Source organism: Bacillus rossius (assembly GCF_032445375.1).
Source record: "Bacillus rossius redtenbacheri isolate Brsri chromosome 9 unlocalized genomic scaffold, Brsri_v3 Brsri_v3_scf9_2, whole genome shotgun sequence".
NCBI classification, from domain to species: Eukaryota; Metazoa; Arthropoda; class Insecta; order Phasmatodea; family Bacillidae; genus Bacillus; species Bacillus rossius.
Genome location: NW_026962013.1, coordinates 315,769 through 331,786, shown reverse-complemented (window position 1 = coordinate 331,786; position 16,018 = coordinate 315,769). Strand labels below are relative to the sequence as shown.

The window sequence follows — 16,018 nt, the reverse complement described above, 5'->3', positions numbered from 1 at the left end:
ATGCCGCGCCCGCAGTTCAGTTGCCTCGACGCCGTCAGCCACACTCGCCAGCTGACCGGGTGGCAACACCCACACGTGCGCCCCATGTTTCATTTTCCGCAAAGCACCAACGTGTCATTCTTGCACTTAACCTGTCTATTAATGATGTCCCAAATGACTGCTGGTATTAGCGTTTTTCAACACCTGAGATTTTACTAGTAAAATTTAAATTTGAAATATAGCAAAATTTAAACTTGAAGTCTATTAAAATTTATGTAATATTTTCTGATGAATAAACCAATACGAACTATAAAGGTGAAATAAAACTAATAATGATATAAAAGTAAACTTTACCAAAAACAAATATATAAAATTACATGACTCTATAAAAGAAAATTAACTCTCAAAATAATAACGAAAAAATTACACCATAGCAAACGGTGCCAATGCACTGGCTAAAGTTGGTGGAAAGCTCAGGATTTTCTCCGTGGCTGTTGTAGACAGTAAACACATGCAGAATCTTCAACAACCTAAGTAGGTATATCAGTTTAAGATTGGTGCTACTACTATCAATTTGATGTAGCATCGACTGGTGTCGAGATATCAAAACATCTAAAGTCCCACTTCTAGTAGTCTGCAATGGGTATGTTTTTACATATTATTTTCCTTATTTTGTTCTTGACAGCTTCTGGTGTAATATCAGCCGTAACCTTGTGATGAAGATGTGGCTGGACTGGCACACATTTACAAACGAGAGAGCTCATGTTTGTATAGTCACAGAGAAGGAATTTGTGCTGAATTGAAGAATATTTGTGCTGAAAAAGTTTCCTTTTGTGGAGAAATGAGAAGGAAACCTATTGAAATTCTAGAATTAAGACCGTAATTTATTCATAAAACATTATGTGTGAAAATATTAGCTATGTAAGTGTAATATAGATATGCATATTCATTCTTCAGTTAGTTTTACTACTAAAACATTTATTTTATCTATATCTGCATCTTGACTTTGTAATTTACTAATTGGCAATTGTGACTGCCACGTCTTCAACACTGCAGAATGGCATGCTGGATGTTCAAGATGGTACTGTGCAGTGGAATTGAACAAAAGGATTCATGAATAAATAAACAATGGTGAGCTGTGAGATTAACCATGATGATTAGTTACAGATGTAGAGGCCTGGGCAATAACATATACTGTTCATTGCTTGAAGTAAAGATTCAAAATTGTTACAAAAAATATTAGCATTTATATACTTTAAATTTTAACATTATGATTGTGAGGACTGAACAGTTATTGTTTTGATGTTAAGTAGAAAAATTTATTTGTTCAATGGCAGTATAATAAGTTAAAATTAAGTTTTTTCTGGCTATAAAGTAGTTTCTATGTTTTCATCATAGCCACTTAGAATTTCTAGTAATGTACAGACTTTGCACATCATTCAAACCTGCTGCACCACGTACAGTCCGAGCAGCCAGAGACAACACTCCTGGAGTCCTACATGCGTGGAATGTGGGGAGAGAATCAGAGCAGGACTGATAGTGGAAGGTTCAGAAATAAAGTCACAACTTTCGGAAGTAACATTTACTGTCTCCTCAATCCACATGTTACGATATTCGTACGCTAGTTTACCATTTTCACATAATATACATATATATATCTTGTACAGAGACCTTATTGCGATAGACTCAATAAAACATTTTTCGTTCTGTTATGTTTCTTGAACCATTCCTTGGGAGAAAACATTTGTCGATAAAGCTCGGAGTGTGGAATGGTCCAAAAAATTTGGACCAAAACTGGCCCACTGCAACTCCCGAGATCACAAAAGTAAATTTTTACCATAGTTACAGAAAAACTTTAGCACATTAACTCAAGTTTTTCTATTAAAAGTATAGATTGTACAGAGCATAATATAACATGAGCTAGCACAATATAATGCAAACACCAACGGGGCGACATGTGGACACAAACTCGCAAACCCGCCCTGTGTGCGTATTGCCCACCGGCTTATATGCCCTGGAAACGCGACCGTTGGACAACTGAGCCCCATCGCACGCAGGACGGGTTAGGAACACGAGGCCGGAGCGTCCCCTTCCAGCCGGGAGGCCGGCCTCGAAAACAACTTCAGTTTCATCTTCAGCACTTTGTACTGGGAAATGAAATATCTGAGAGAAACGGGTCTAAGTGACTGACATCAAGCAATTGAAGTTGAGTTCCTAACTGGGACCAGAGGTGTTCACTAGATATAAGAGCGCGCAAACTACCAAATACCAAAAGTGGTAATTTTTTAATATTTTCTCCGATTGCGGAGAAAAAAATGTTGTAAGTGATCGAGGGGCTGTTCCCCCGAGGTTCCGATGCTACCTGGCACGTCATCTTCCGAAGGACGCCCTCTGTCAATTTAAAATCGAACAAATCATTCTGTATGCAAAATATTTGACCGTCCATTTAATTGGACTACTCCGCAGGTACCAAAATACTAGACAATTACCATTTCTTCATGACACCACCGAAACAAACAAAATACAAATCTGAAAACGTGCAATTTGCCGATGCCCTGGTAGTCCTTGCTCTACGAAGTCGGCACGGCCCTGCAGATAACACTACGCACCTTCATCCCATCGACAACGCATTCCTTCGCCCCTCGGAGCCAGCTCAGCACCACGTCTCGTCTCGAGTCGCAAACATCGGACACGCAACGCTTGTCCTTCAAAGGTCCGTGCCAGAGAGACCATCGGTTAAGTACTTCTCGACACGTCAGGTGGAATGTGGCGCCTGAACGGCGGAAACGAGCGAAGCACCCGCGCATCACGGGGCCTCAAACTCGACGATTGTTTCGTTGTACCTAGATGTGAGGCTTACAAGTAATGAAGATCATTAATGACTAGTCGTTTCACAAAAATCACACCCGTTATTGAATAGGTGGGTGCAACCCTTATTTTTTGGTAAAATTACCATACTTTTATCATTGTTTCATTTTACAGTTATACAATGTACTCATTACATAAGGGGAACAAGTGACAAAAACAATAAATTACGCAGATCTGTGCAAACCCATGCCCAATACAATTTTTTCTCGAGTTTGCAAAAATTTGTAAGAAGTTAATGCGTTGAAAAAATGAGATCTATAAGCCGGGAGCTAGGAGGAGGGGGGCGGAGCGTGGCGGCACTCAGAAGGCTTCATCCTCGTGGTTGGCCTCCGCCGGCGTCGCTGGCAGCACGTACTGGGAGCCCGGGGACACGAGCATGGTGGGCTCCGTGTTGCGACGCTTCATCTTGCCCTTGGTCTTCTTCAGCATGGTGGCCTGGGCAGGGCGACAGGCGACAGGCATCAGTCACACTCTGCCGCGCGGGGAGGGAGGGGCCGCCCCCTCCCTCCCCGCGCGCCTGCATCGCAGCCTGTGGTCAGAGGGAGACAGAGTCTTCACGCTCGTTCCGCACCACTGGTAAAAAACATGGTCGTTTCTGAAATAAGAAACTGGCATTTTTATAGAGTGCAAAAAAATTAATTGGAACTGTTTTCATACTTATGTACACTTACCACTGTGCCGGAAATTTGGTATTTCGGCACGTTTTTATATTATTGTTTATATAATTTTATATTTATTTTTGGAAATTTTATTTTTCTTTATAATTTGGTTACTTTGGGTGATTTACTCTTTGTTAGGCTGGTGTACTCCCCTTAGTTAAACTTTGTGCCAGTAAACTGAAGCACCTTTCTCAGAGACCTATCTGAGATTTTGCAAATCTAAGACTTTGTTGGCAGCCCGTTTAACATTTCCCTCGCTTGCAGGCACGTCCCAGGCTTGTAATATATTACTTCACTTCATGACTAAAACTACATACAACAGCTCTGGACGAGCTGTTACCATTTCTCAGAGACGAGCTGACCATAGCCTTTACCGTCACGAATACGTCTTGGGTTTACTCCCCGAAAGTCACAACTAGGACGCTCGTTCCCAGCCTCCTTGCACCCCCACCCCTCCCAGCTCACTCCGGTTCTCAGAATTTAGTCCAGGACCAATGACCGGTCGTAAACCCCGCCAGGCAGTGACAGACTCCAAGGACGACTGGCATAAAAAATGTGTGTGCCAAGATGGACCACACACAACATCTAGCGGCGGACTTAGTAACTATTCTCTTGTGGCGAGCCCGTGGAGCTCACGCCCGCGACACCTGTGGGCGAGCTTGCTAACTCTCCCCTTTTGTCCCCTGTAGGCCGCCAGAGTGCAGCACTAGACTTCGCCCTTATCCTCAGGTTAGAGCAGACGTCTTGGGCGAGTCGATTTTTTTTAATTTCAGACACCCCTCAACAGGAAGCGCTAAAGTCGGCCGGTGCTACCAACTTCGAGACATCAAAGTCAGAGTTTTTTATGATTCCCACTCGAGGAACTTCGGAACCTTTCGGTCCGGACGTCCCAGTCCCCCCTCCACTTTTGATTGAACATTTACTTTTAATTACGAGAGACGGTTTTTCGCGAGACACTTCGCGTCGCGACTGCAGATGGACCGTTTGTGATTATCGGCGAGTCGACGAGACACTGCAATACTTCCATCCGGCCGCAACCGATGATGTAGTCCATTAAATAAGGGATGCTATCCCTGTGATCTGCTTTAAAGTAGTTTAGTCCTTCTGCATAGTACAAAGTGTAATAGTTAGTTTTCTGTTAAATCATTTCTTTTTTTAAATGGTGGAAACGTCCGCGCTCAGCCGTGTATTCGCGGGATCCAGTTCCTGGCTGGCGACGCATCAGAAAATTGAAGCCAACTTCCCTGTCTGACAGGGTCTGAGAGCCAGACGCCGAATTGGCATTTTCATCACCCTTCCCCTACTGCACACAGGCGCCCTGGCATTATTTTCCCGATGGATCTCCGGGAAACGAAGCCCCGACCTCCGGTGCTTCTGCATCTTTTAACCTTTTCTGAACTTTCTTAAACCACGCCGTCAGACGAAGTTCATCAGATAAACGTCATTTCTGGACTTTGAGAATACTGGGATGGTTTAAATATATTTGTATTTGTTTTATGGGTTTATGTATTTTTTTTATGAAACCTTTTTGTAATTTAATTTCGGGTCGACCCATACTTTTTCTTTCTGAATATACCTGAGATCTGTTTAAGCAAGTAATTGATATTGTATGTTTATATTTTTTTTAATACCTGTTATAAATTTTCCTTGAATAAATTTGACGTAATTATATTCAGACGGAATCACACCTTGTTTCTGTTCATTTCTAATAACATTGTGAAACCTTAAAGATCCCCAGCTCACCACTACATAAATTCTTATACATTTCAATCTCAGACTACATATTTGGGTTCCTTACAGAGTGAGAAAAAGAAGCCAGCACATCTGAATCAAAACACCAAGTCAATATTTAAATAGTCTTGATTTGACAACATACTTCACATATTAGCTATTCTTAAGTTATAATTATATTGCTGTATTTAATTTATCAGTCAGCAAAATGTTTGTAGAAATTTTATTCAAGTACATAACTTTGCAACAAAAATTAAAAAAAAAATAATAGGAAAAAAAAAGACTCTTTAGAGAATTTTTTTTAATAGCAATGATATACCAAAATTTGCATTGTAACTTAAAATACTTTTTTTTAAATCTAAATTTTTTTTTTTATTAAAAACAATATCAATGCACCTTCCAATACAGGTACATAGTTTTGGTTTGATAATGCAACATCAAGATGTCTCCTCCCCTTCACCCTCCCTTGTGTTTGGTGCTGTGCATGTAACCGTCCAGAGAGCCTGTTCTACTGCGCAGGTCCCGGCGAGTGTCTTCAGGCTGTCGTGACAACTAATATCTTGTAGAGTTACCCTGTTGATGTGTGGTGGCAACACTTTGATAATGTAGTGTATGATTTAAATTACTGTTTAAATTTCCTGTTTTGGCTGCCACTTTATAAATTTTCACATTTGGGTAACTTGTGTTATTGGCTTGTACTTGACAAGATGCTCCTAAGTTCCTCCTGGAGAAACCAAGATGGCTTAAAAAAATTTTTCGTTCATGCTTGTCTCCCACCACTAACTTGTAAAGTTACCTTAACTTTAACTTTCGCCGAGGTGAAGAAGTTCTTGCCAAGAGAGAGAGTTACCAGTTTGAAGGCGAACACTGTATTAATATTCATGTTTTTCCGCCCTAGTTTATATTGTTTGTACTTGTAACATATTTCATTTGTTTATCCTCGAATACTGTTAGTTTTTTTGCGCCTCATTCCTGTTTGTATTTATCAGTACAAGTCATTTTTGTGACTGGCATTATCTTTGAGCCGTATTGGCTAGTATGATTAATATTTGCATGTTCTATAATTTAACATGTTCATGATGTCTACTTGTTTGTATGAGAATAAGTTACACTGATTGACACAACTGCACTCAATCATGTGTCTCTCTCGCTCGCGTAGCCATGTACCCTGTTTTATCGCATAATCGTCGCACGCGCATAATTGTCACACCAATATTTTAGGGCGTCAAAATTTGGATAAAAAACCTCTCGCGTAAACGTCGCATTATGTTTTTGGTCCCTCTATTAGATTCTGAGTGCTTTGTGTAGGTATTTTTTCCGTATAAAACAATTTATTTGAAAGTATAAATCTAATATTTATTCGGACATCACCACTTATTTATTTAATTAACGGAAATATGAAGTTGTCTGATGTGCAAATATTCTTTTAGACATTTTAAACGTTATCTTATAACCTTTATCTGTTTGTCTGCGTCACCGCGATGTACCGCTTATAAAAATGTAGCCAGCGCTAGTTGGCATCATTCGTGTTTGGTTATGTTGCTTCCCGTATAGATCGCGCACACGGAGTCAAATATCGATATTGATATCTCGCCGATTGCATGCAACGTGCAAACTAGTCTTCCATACTCGCTAACCTACTTGTATCAGAACTAGTTTTCCATCCTCACTAGCCTCCTTGTATCAGAACTATTTTTTTTTTTTGCATCTTTCTTGCCAACACAATTATTGGGAGCAAGTTGGCCCCAGTACACTTAAATTTTTTGTAGGATGTTAAGATGTAAAATGAAATTCATTGAGTTAAGTGATTAAAACTACACAGAATTCAATGCAAGGCTAACACATGTTACAGTTAGGGACTCAATTGTATAAAATTGCATGGCATACTATTACAAAATGTTCTAGACTACACAGATTCTTGCATTTCTTACTACCTTAAAGCAAGTATAGTAAATGTTTTCCAATGATTTATGTTTTTACCATTGCCAGAGCAATTTTTCTCCTAGATCTATTTCAAAATAAAGAGTATTGTACAAAGTTCACTCTTGCTAAAACATCACATGGAAAAATGTTTTCAACTCTCAGGCCCGACCCAGTACCGGGATGTGAAACATTTCAGACCGGGTCTTGAACCATAATTAAAGAAATTAGGGGAATAAAAAATCAATAAAAGATATAATTTTAGAATGCTTTTTTAAACTGGATTTTTAAAAGTTTTGTTTTGGGTTCATTTAAATAACCAACATAATTAGTGATGAAAGATTTACTACCTTAAGTTATTACAAATTTTCAATGGATTGTGTTTCTTTTTTCACTACTTACCAGTTACCATACATACATACATATTAGTCTAAGCCTTTTATTATCATATTGCCAATGAAATATCGGTACGCAGATTGACAGCCATGCCTTGCCCGGGACTCGAACCCAGAACCTCTCGCACCGTAAGCCGGCGTGCATCCGACTACGCCACGGAGGTCTGCCGACGGTAATGCTAGTGGATCTAACAAGCGGGTTTCCTCAGGCTGGAACTCACGAGCAGCACTTCTGCGTGACTCACCTTGAGGGCAGACTTGAGCACCACGATGTCCCCCGGACACTGCACCCAGGGCTCCCCGTCCACCTGCACCGGGATGTCCGAGTTGAGGTGGATCTTGATGTGTCCGCCCTGCGCACAGCAGTGGACACACCGCGTCAGGCACGTTACCGTGCCACCGTGCCACCACGCGAAGTCTCGCGACAGCTTAACGCAATGTTTTCACCACATTATTTCGTCCCACATTCTTGAACTCAAATTGTTATGATACCCCTTCAAAGATGGATCATATAAAATAGATCTTTCCTGTTCTAAACATACTAATTGTTCTGCACCCGGCTTCATAATGAGGAATAATCAATTAAAATACTTTACAAGTGAATATTTACTCTAACAATGAAAAATAATCTTTTAAACAAGTCAGCTATAGACACACTACCGCATGCCTTTGTTGACAAATTTTTGACACTAGCGCAAGTGCAAAAAATTGCAGTCATAAGTCAGTCTGCTCGCGACTCAAGTTGAGCAGTCATTGGATTATGTCGCCTCGTGTCTGATTGCAACAATTTTCGGCGTTGTGCCAAATCATGATTCTGAGTGCACTACTTTTATACTAACAGGCGGGAGTCAACTACTATCAGACCAAATGTTGCGGATCGTGCCTCATTTATGTGTTCACCAGGCCTTGCAGCATGGACGACAGTCTCAGCCTACAGGTCCCTGCAGTGGAGTCTGCATGTCCGTTAACAAAAGAGATCATTAAATTATGAAGAATTTTTAGAAACAGTTAAATTTCTTTGCGCCAAATATATTCTCTGCGCCTTATATTCCAATTGGCAGAATTGAGTGCTGAGATGTCTGAGAAAGAAACAGAGCGAACTTGTGTTGCAAATAAAAAAAGTTAAAAAAGTAGGTACATTTAAAAACTGATCAAGAAAATTAACTATTAGATAAAAAAAACATTAAGGAAAACTGTTGAACGTTGCCAAGGCTGCATATTTTACAAGGATATTTCCATTCACCACCTTCCACTAGCTGAAATAACACACAAATTTCTATTGCTTTGACGTACTCACAGTTGGATTCAAACATTTTTCTTTTGTTTTGTTTACTAAGAATTTTGACAAAATATTTTGCAAATATTAAAGGTTTGACTGCAAATGGTACATACCTTGAGAGCTCTAGTAAATATATTGATTCCAAGAATAAGGTATAATAATTATTTATAAAAGTAATTTTCTTAAACGACAATAAACAAAATGTCCACAGTCACCAAAATCTGCCTGAAAAATTTTTTCAAGTATAGCTATTTTGAAAGTAAACCAATATTAAATAAATAATATTTTGTAACACATTAGTGTTTTTCAAATAAAACAACTCACTCAAAATTCACCCCAAAAAGAAAAAAAAATTCTTGAAAATAAGAGCCAAATGTTGCTTTCCTACAAATTTGTTTATTTCTATTATAAGACATCATGCTAGTAGCAACAATTATTATACTGACTTATGGATATACAAATTAAAAATATTCTGCCCTAAATAAGCAAAAACATGATACACGTGAATACAGCAGTACCCTTTCATCTGAAAGAACAAATGACAATTATAACACAGTGTAGCTCCAAATATGACAACATTTTTTGTTGATGACAATTCCGATTTAGTTCTTTATATGTATCGTTGTCCTTCTAGTATAGGTACGTAATATAAGTGATTCTGGTTTTGGTATTATTCTGTTAGTGGAAGAGGATGTTATGTGTTAATGTTGGCAGCATTGTTTTTTTTAGTGACTTCCGTTGTTGTTGTGCAGGCTGCTGATACACTTTGTTTAAAATGTAGACTGTGAAGTCAATCCAATTAAACCATATATATAGTAACAGAAGTGAACGCGTATTACTGTGTTAACTCTAATAGGTTATGGGCCCAGAGCCAGTAGGCAACTTCTGTTCAAGAGATATAGTTGGTTTTATGGAGAACATGCAGTTTTTGGTTAAGGGCTTCATGTGACTCGTGTGTATGGTTGTTATCAGTGTATGGTCTTTGGTGAAACATGTCGTATTCAAGTATGGCGAATGCGGCAAACGTACCATTTGGGATTAGACCATTTGATGGTGTAAACTTTAGTAACTGGTTCTATCGGATGAAGTTACTGTTGGAACAGAATGGAGTATTACACATGTTGACAACCGAACCTCCGACGGTAGAAGCTGATCTTAAACGATTTAAGCAAGAAGACGTCAAAGCTCGAAATCTTCTCGTCCAAGGATTGGCAGACAACATGTTGCCGATGATTATGAATAAAATCACGGCAAAAGAAATTGTGGACACCCTAGCAACTACATATGAAAAACGTGGGATGAAATCCATGGTGACTGCACAGAAAGCTTGGCGGAAACTGGAATACAAGAAAGAAAAGCCTCTTCAAGAATGTTTACAGCAATTCGAGTCTATGGCCTCGGAAGTCAAGGTGGCTGGTGGAAAGATTGAGGAAGATGAAATGGTTAATCAATTGTTGGTGGCGATGCCCTCAGATTTTGATAGTGTTGTATCTGCCATGGATATATTGTATAATAAAGATAAGTCGGCTGTGAAATTTGAGTATGTGAAAAATACTCTATTAGCAGAAGAAGAGAGACTTCTGAAGAAAGATGAAAGCCCACAAAATGTTTTTGCAGCATACAAGGGATTAAGAGGACAATCTCATCAGTATTCACAGCATAAGCATAACAAAGGTAATTATGTTCCAGGTAGAAGTTTTAATGGAAAGTGTTATTATTGCAAAGTACAGGGACACATGAAATTTAATTGTCCAAAATTGAAGAATAAGGATACTGCTGCAACTACAAATGAGGTGGAATTTTCTTTTTTGACATTGTTCGATACAGAAAGTTCGTCATGCGGGCATGTGGACAGTGAACAGCCTGCAATGAATGATGGTGAACTAACAGAAGTTATTTTTGTTATTGATAGTGGTGCAAGTTGGCATATCATTAAAAGTTGCTATCAAAAATATCTAAGTGATAGAACTGATGTGAACTTCGACATTAATGTGGCTAAGGCAGGTGAGTCATTGAAAGCTGTGAGCAAAGGAAATATTTCTTGTATGTCTGAAGGAGGAGAAAACATAAAGATTAGGGATGTTTTAGTGTGTGAGAACTTGGCATTTAACTTACTTTCAGTCCGTAAGTTAGAAGAGAAAGGATGTAAAGTAAGTTTTGAAAACTCTTGTGTTAAAATTGTGTGTGGTCGTAAGGTTATGTTGGGACAAGTGTTTGGAAGATTGTATGTAGTTAAGATGCATCTCATACCAGAGCACGCTAATGCAGCCATGGTGAAAGCTGTGTCAAGCAGTGTGATGCATAGAAGAATGGGACATTCTTCCAAGTATCCCACTGAGTTATGTGATGTGTGCTTGAAAGGTAAACAAACTAAGCTACCCTATCTGAAGGCTATACCAGAAGAACGCAAAGCAAAGAGAGTACTTCAATGTGTGTCTTCTGATGTGTGTGGAAAAATATCCCCACCAACATATGATGGGTTTAACTATTTTGTGACTTTTATTGATCACTATAGTCATTTCTGTGTCACATATTTGCTGAGAAATAAATCAGAAGTCTTTGAAAAATTTAAGATGTACACAGCTATGGTTGAGGCTAAGTTTAATTCTCGCATAGAGAATTTAAGGTGTGACAGAGGTGGTGAATACGTGTCTTCCAATTTTAAGAGCTTTTGTGAAAAGAAAGGAATCAGTGTTAGTTATTCTATGGCCAGAAATCCATCTCAAAACGGAATGGCAGAAAGAATCAACAGAACGCTTTTGGAGAAAACTAGGTGTCTCCTGCTAGATAGTAACTTTGGCAAGGAGATGTGGGGAGAAGCTATTATGACCGCCACCTACCTCACAAATAGACTGGCTACATCAGCACTGCCGAATGGAATTGTCCCAGCTGAAAGATGGTATAACCATAAGCCTGATCTGTCAAAGATAAAAGTTTTTGGATGTCCTGCATATTCATTCATTCATAAAGAAGATAGAGATGGAGGAAAACTCAGTGACAGATCTAAAAGGTTATTTCTTACCGGGTATTGTGACAATGGTTACAGACTGTGGAATCCTGAAAAGAAAAATGTTGAATTTGCAAGAAATGTGATCTTTGATGAGCTTGGGTATACTGAAAGCCCATCCTCAGGTAGTATTACACATACTGCAACATCAGAAGGTGTTACTTCAAACATTCCAAATGAAACACAGGATGTATGTCCTCAGTTTGCACGAGATGACACACAAATGTATGAAAACAATCAGTCTGATGATGATGATGATGATGGTGACTTCATTGGTTTTCATCCTAAGGGTGTGTATAATGAATCAACTGGAATCAGATCTTCTAGGCACAAAAAACTACCAAAGTACTTGGAAGATTTTGAGCTCAACTTTGCTGTCGATGTTCTGGCATTATCAGTATCTTCAGATGTGCCTAACAGTTTCAAAGATGCAGTTAAAGATGCTAGTTGGAGGCAAGCACTAAATGAGGAGCTGTCATCTTTAGAAAGTAATGAAACTTGGGAAGTGGTTGAAGCACCCATGGATGCATCTGTTGTTGACAGTAGATGGATCTTCTCTTCTAAAAGTGTGGATGGAACTACGAAGAAGAAAGCCAGACTTGTTGCTCGTGGGTATCAACAGCCAACATTGGAAAATGAAGATATATTTTCTCCAGTTGCCCGGATGACAACGCTACGAGTTCTGCTTTCAGTTGCAGTTGAGCGAGGTCTTCAGCTACACCAGCTCGATGTACGATCAGCATTTTTGAAGAGCAAATTACCAGTGCCTGTGTATATGAAACCACCGGATGGTGTACAGTGCAGTGACGATAAAGTTCTTAAGTTGAACAAAGCCTTATATGGGCTTAGGCAAAGTCCTAAAGAATGGAATGACTATGTAAATAGTGAATTGATCAACCTGGGTTTTATGCGATGAAAAATTGATCCTTGTTTGTACCATAGGGGTACTTTTTATATCTTAGTGTGGGTTGATGATTTTCTGTTAGTATCAAATTCTGGTGCAGATCTCGAAGACACTAAGTCTGCTCTTAAGTCTAAGATGGGCATGAGAGATTTGAGTTCGAATGAAAAGTTGCATTTTTTGGGCATGGACATCCTCAAAGGTGAGGATGGAAGCTTAATTCTCAGTCAAAGTGATTTGATTAGGAGAGTTCTTGAAAAATTTAACATGATAGAATGTAAACCTAGTAAAGTTCCAATTCAGCCCAAACTTAACTTGTCATGTGATGGAGAGTGGAAGATTAAGGTGCCTTATAAAGAGCTGTTAGGCAGCCTAATGTATCTTACAGTCTGCACAAGGCCTGATTTATGTTTCAGTGTATCATACTTTGGTAGATTCCAAAAATGTTACTCTTACAACCATTGGAGACATCTGAAACATGTTTTGAAGTATCTTAAATATACAGTTAACTTAGGTTTGAAGTTAACAAAGTCATATTGTAACACATTAACTACCTATATCCTCATATGTTGATGCTGACTATGCTTCTTGACACAAATGATAGGAAAAGTATTTCAGGTTTTGTAACAAAACTGAATAACAATGTTATCTGCTGGGGTTCAAAAAAAAACAAGGTGTGGTAGCACTTAGTAGCAGTGAGTCAGAGTACTATGCTATTGGTAGATGTTTAACAGAAGACATTTTCGTACACAATTTGCTGAAAGAAGTAGTAGATGTGGCTGATGTAATTAATGTTCATGAGGATAATCAATCAACCATTAAGATTGCTAAGTCATTAGAGACCAAAAGGTCTAAGCACTTTGATGTACAGTATCATTTTGTCAAAGATCTGGTAGGGAAAGGAAAGGTGAAATTAATCTATGTAGAGTCTGCTGAACAGATAGCAGATATCATGACCAAGGGACTGCCTGCTTGTAAATTTGAATATTTTGTTGAGAAGTTAAATCTTGTTAGAATGTAATGTGGAATTGGGAGGGAGTGTTGATGACAATTCCGATTTAGTTCTTTATATGTATCGTTGTCCTTCTAGTATAGGTACGTAATATAAGTGATTCTGGTTTTGGTATTATTCTGTTAGTGGAAGAGGATGTTATGTGTTAATGTTGGCAGCATTGTTTTTTTTAGTGACTTCCGTTGTTGTTGTGCAGGCTGCTGATACACTTCGTTTAAAATGTAGACTGTGAAGTCAATCCAATAAAACCATATATATAGTAACAGAAGTGAACGCGTATTACTGTGTTAACTCTAATATTTTTCACTGCACTTTATTTGTTATATATGCAACTACCCTCTTTTATCACATAATCATCGCACCTATATTTTAGGGTGTCAAAATGTGGATAAAAAAACGTTGCATGATGTTATTGGTCCGGCTATTAGATTTTGAGGGCTCTGTGTAGGAATTTTTTCCATACAAAACAATGTATTTTAAAAGTAGAAAACTAACATTTATTTGGACATTACCACTTATTTAATTAACGGAAATACTAAGTTGTCTGATGTGTAAATTTTCTTTTAAAGACATTTTTAAACATTATGACCTTTATCTGTTCGTCTGCGTCTCCAAGATATACCGCTTATAAAAATGTAGCCAGTGCTAGTTGGCACCATTCATGTTTGGTTATGTTGCTTCCTATATAGAGTGCGCACATGTACTGGAATATCGATATCTCGTAGATTGCCTGCAACGCGCGCTCTGTCGAGTGCTGAGTTAACTACATTTGTTAGCCCGCACTCTTTCGTGGTAAGTGTGTACTACGACGATAGTTATGCGTTAGTTCAGGCTCGCATTCGGGTTACAGATTTTGTTTTTCTATTTAAAGTTGAAGAAAAGTTTTTGTTGCATGACATTAATTTTAATTGTTTGACGTGCTCTTGTATATTCCACTTTTTAAATAAACGTACTTTCCATGAATGGGTTTTGTTTTTATGAATAACTTTACCTAACAAAAAAAAAAAATTTCCCGCATAAACGTCACACCCCTACTTTTCAAACTTGATTTTAGCATAAAATGTGCGACGATTATGCGATAAAACACGGTACAATTTTTCAAACAGTATAACCTTGTTATAACAGTTCAGAAAGCATCAGAGGATTCGTACTTTATCAAGAGAAAAAATTATTAGAAGAAATGTTATAACAGTGTTCCATGTTGAAAAAAAAAAAGGCATGAAAATAAATTTTTATAAAAGTACATTATTACAAAAGTAAACAATGGTGCAGCCATAAACTGTCGCTACTGCAATATTCTCTAAAGAACTATTCTACGACAATAGATGGAGGTAGGTAGGTATGTTGGGTTGATGTGGAGGCTGGGAGGGAGTCAGGACAGTCGGCAGTGGCCAGGACGGGTGAACATGGATGGTTGAAGAGGTGATGCGGCCAGGCCTGACCTGAGCGATCCTCATGGCGGAGCGCAGGCCCGACTGGATCTGGCCCAGGTGTACCACCCCGGTGACGCCCACCACCTCCAGCATCCCGTCCCAGTGGTTGGGCTTGGAGAAGTGGTCCTCCTTCTCTGGGCCCCAGGGGTTCGCCCCTGACCCCCAGCTGCACGCAAACACCCAAGTCCCGGCTCTAAACGGCACGGCGGTGCGGAAACTCGTGTGCCGCGTAACCGTTCCCCACCAGCTCATCAAAGGTAAAAGAGCAACCATAACATTCCTCTGTAAAATATTTAGCTTTCAAAATATTGACCTTTTTCAGTACAAATCCTACGGATATTTCTAATTATATACACACACCACACCGTAAAGAGTATTTAATCTGGCAAGTTCAGGATTATCGAACTTCATTATGATTTAACAGGAATACAAAATGAGGAAATTGTGAAAACTAACCAGCCATAAAACAGGAAACACTGCACAGAAACGATACGCTCCGAGTGAACTAACAACGCCGGCAGCGCAGTACTGCAACACGCCAACCAGGCAACAGCCGGATGACAGAATGTGCTGAATCATAGAAGCCGTATTAGAAACTATTCACTTTACTATTACATTTGGAAGCTTTACAGCTACTATAAACATAAAATAAAAGTCAACATGTGTGATGCTAAAAAAAAGTTTTGAAACATTTTTTACGTAAATAACTGCTTGATCACCATCACTTGGAGTCACACTCAGAGAAGTTGTGCACATTCGCCAACTGCATAGCTTGTGTGTGATTCCAGTGATTCCAGGCTCAGTTTCAGCCTACATGTTCTGTTTTCTCTTCAT

General features: G+C 38.9%; 1 protein-coding gene across 4 annotated transcripts in view; it reads right to left on the bottom strand.

Annotated features, from left to right (window-relative positions):
- Positions 1–1,546: 1,546 nt before the first annotated feature.
- LOC134543155 (diacylglycerol kinase theta) overlaps positions 1,547–16,018 on the bottom strand; it is a 99,084-nt gene continuing 84,612 nt past the window's right edge. For all 4 annotated transcript variants that reach the window (XM_063388015.1, XM_063388016.1, XM_063388018.1 and 1 more), the window contains 3 exons: positions 15,194–15,350; positions 7,798–7,905; positions 1,547–3,282 (listed from right to left, as the gene is read on the bottom strand). In XM_063388015.1, the coding sequence (XP_063244085.1) occupies positions 3,148–3,282; positions 7,798–7,905; positions 15,194–15,350 (400 nt within the window). In that variant the 3' untranslated portion in view covers positions 1,547–3,147. The remainder of the gene's footprint in view (positions 3,283–7,797; positions 7,906–15,193; positions 15,351–16,018) is intronic.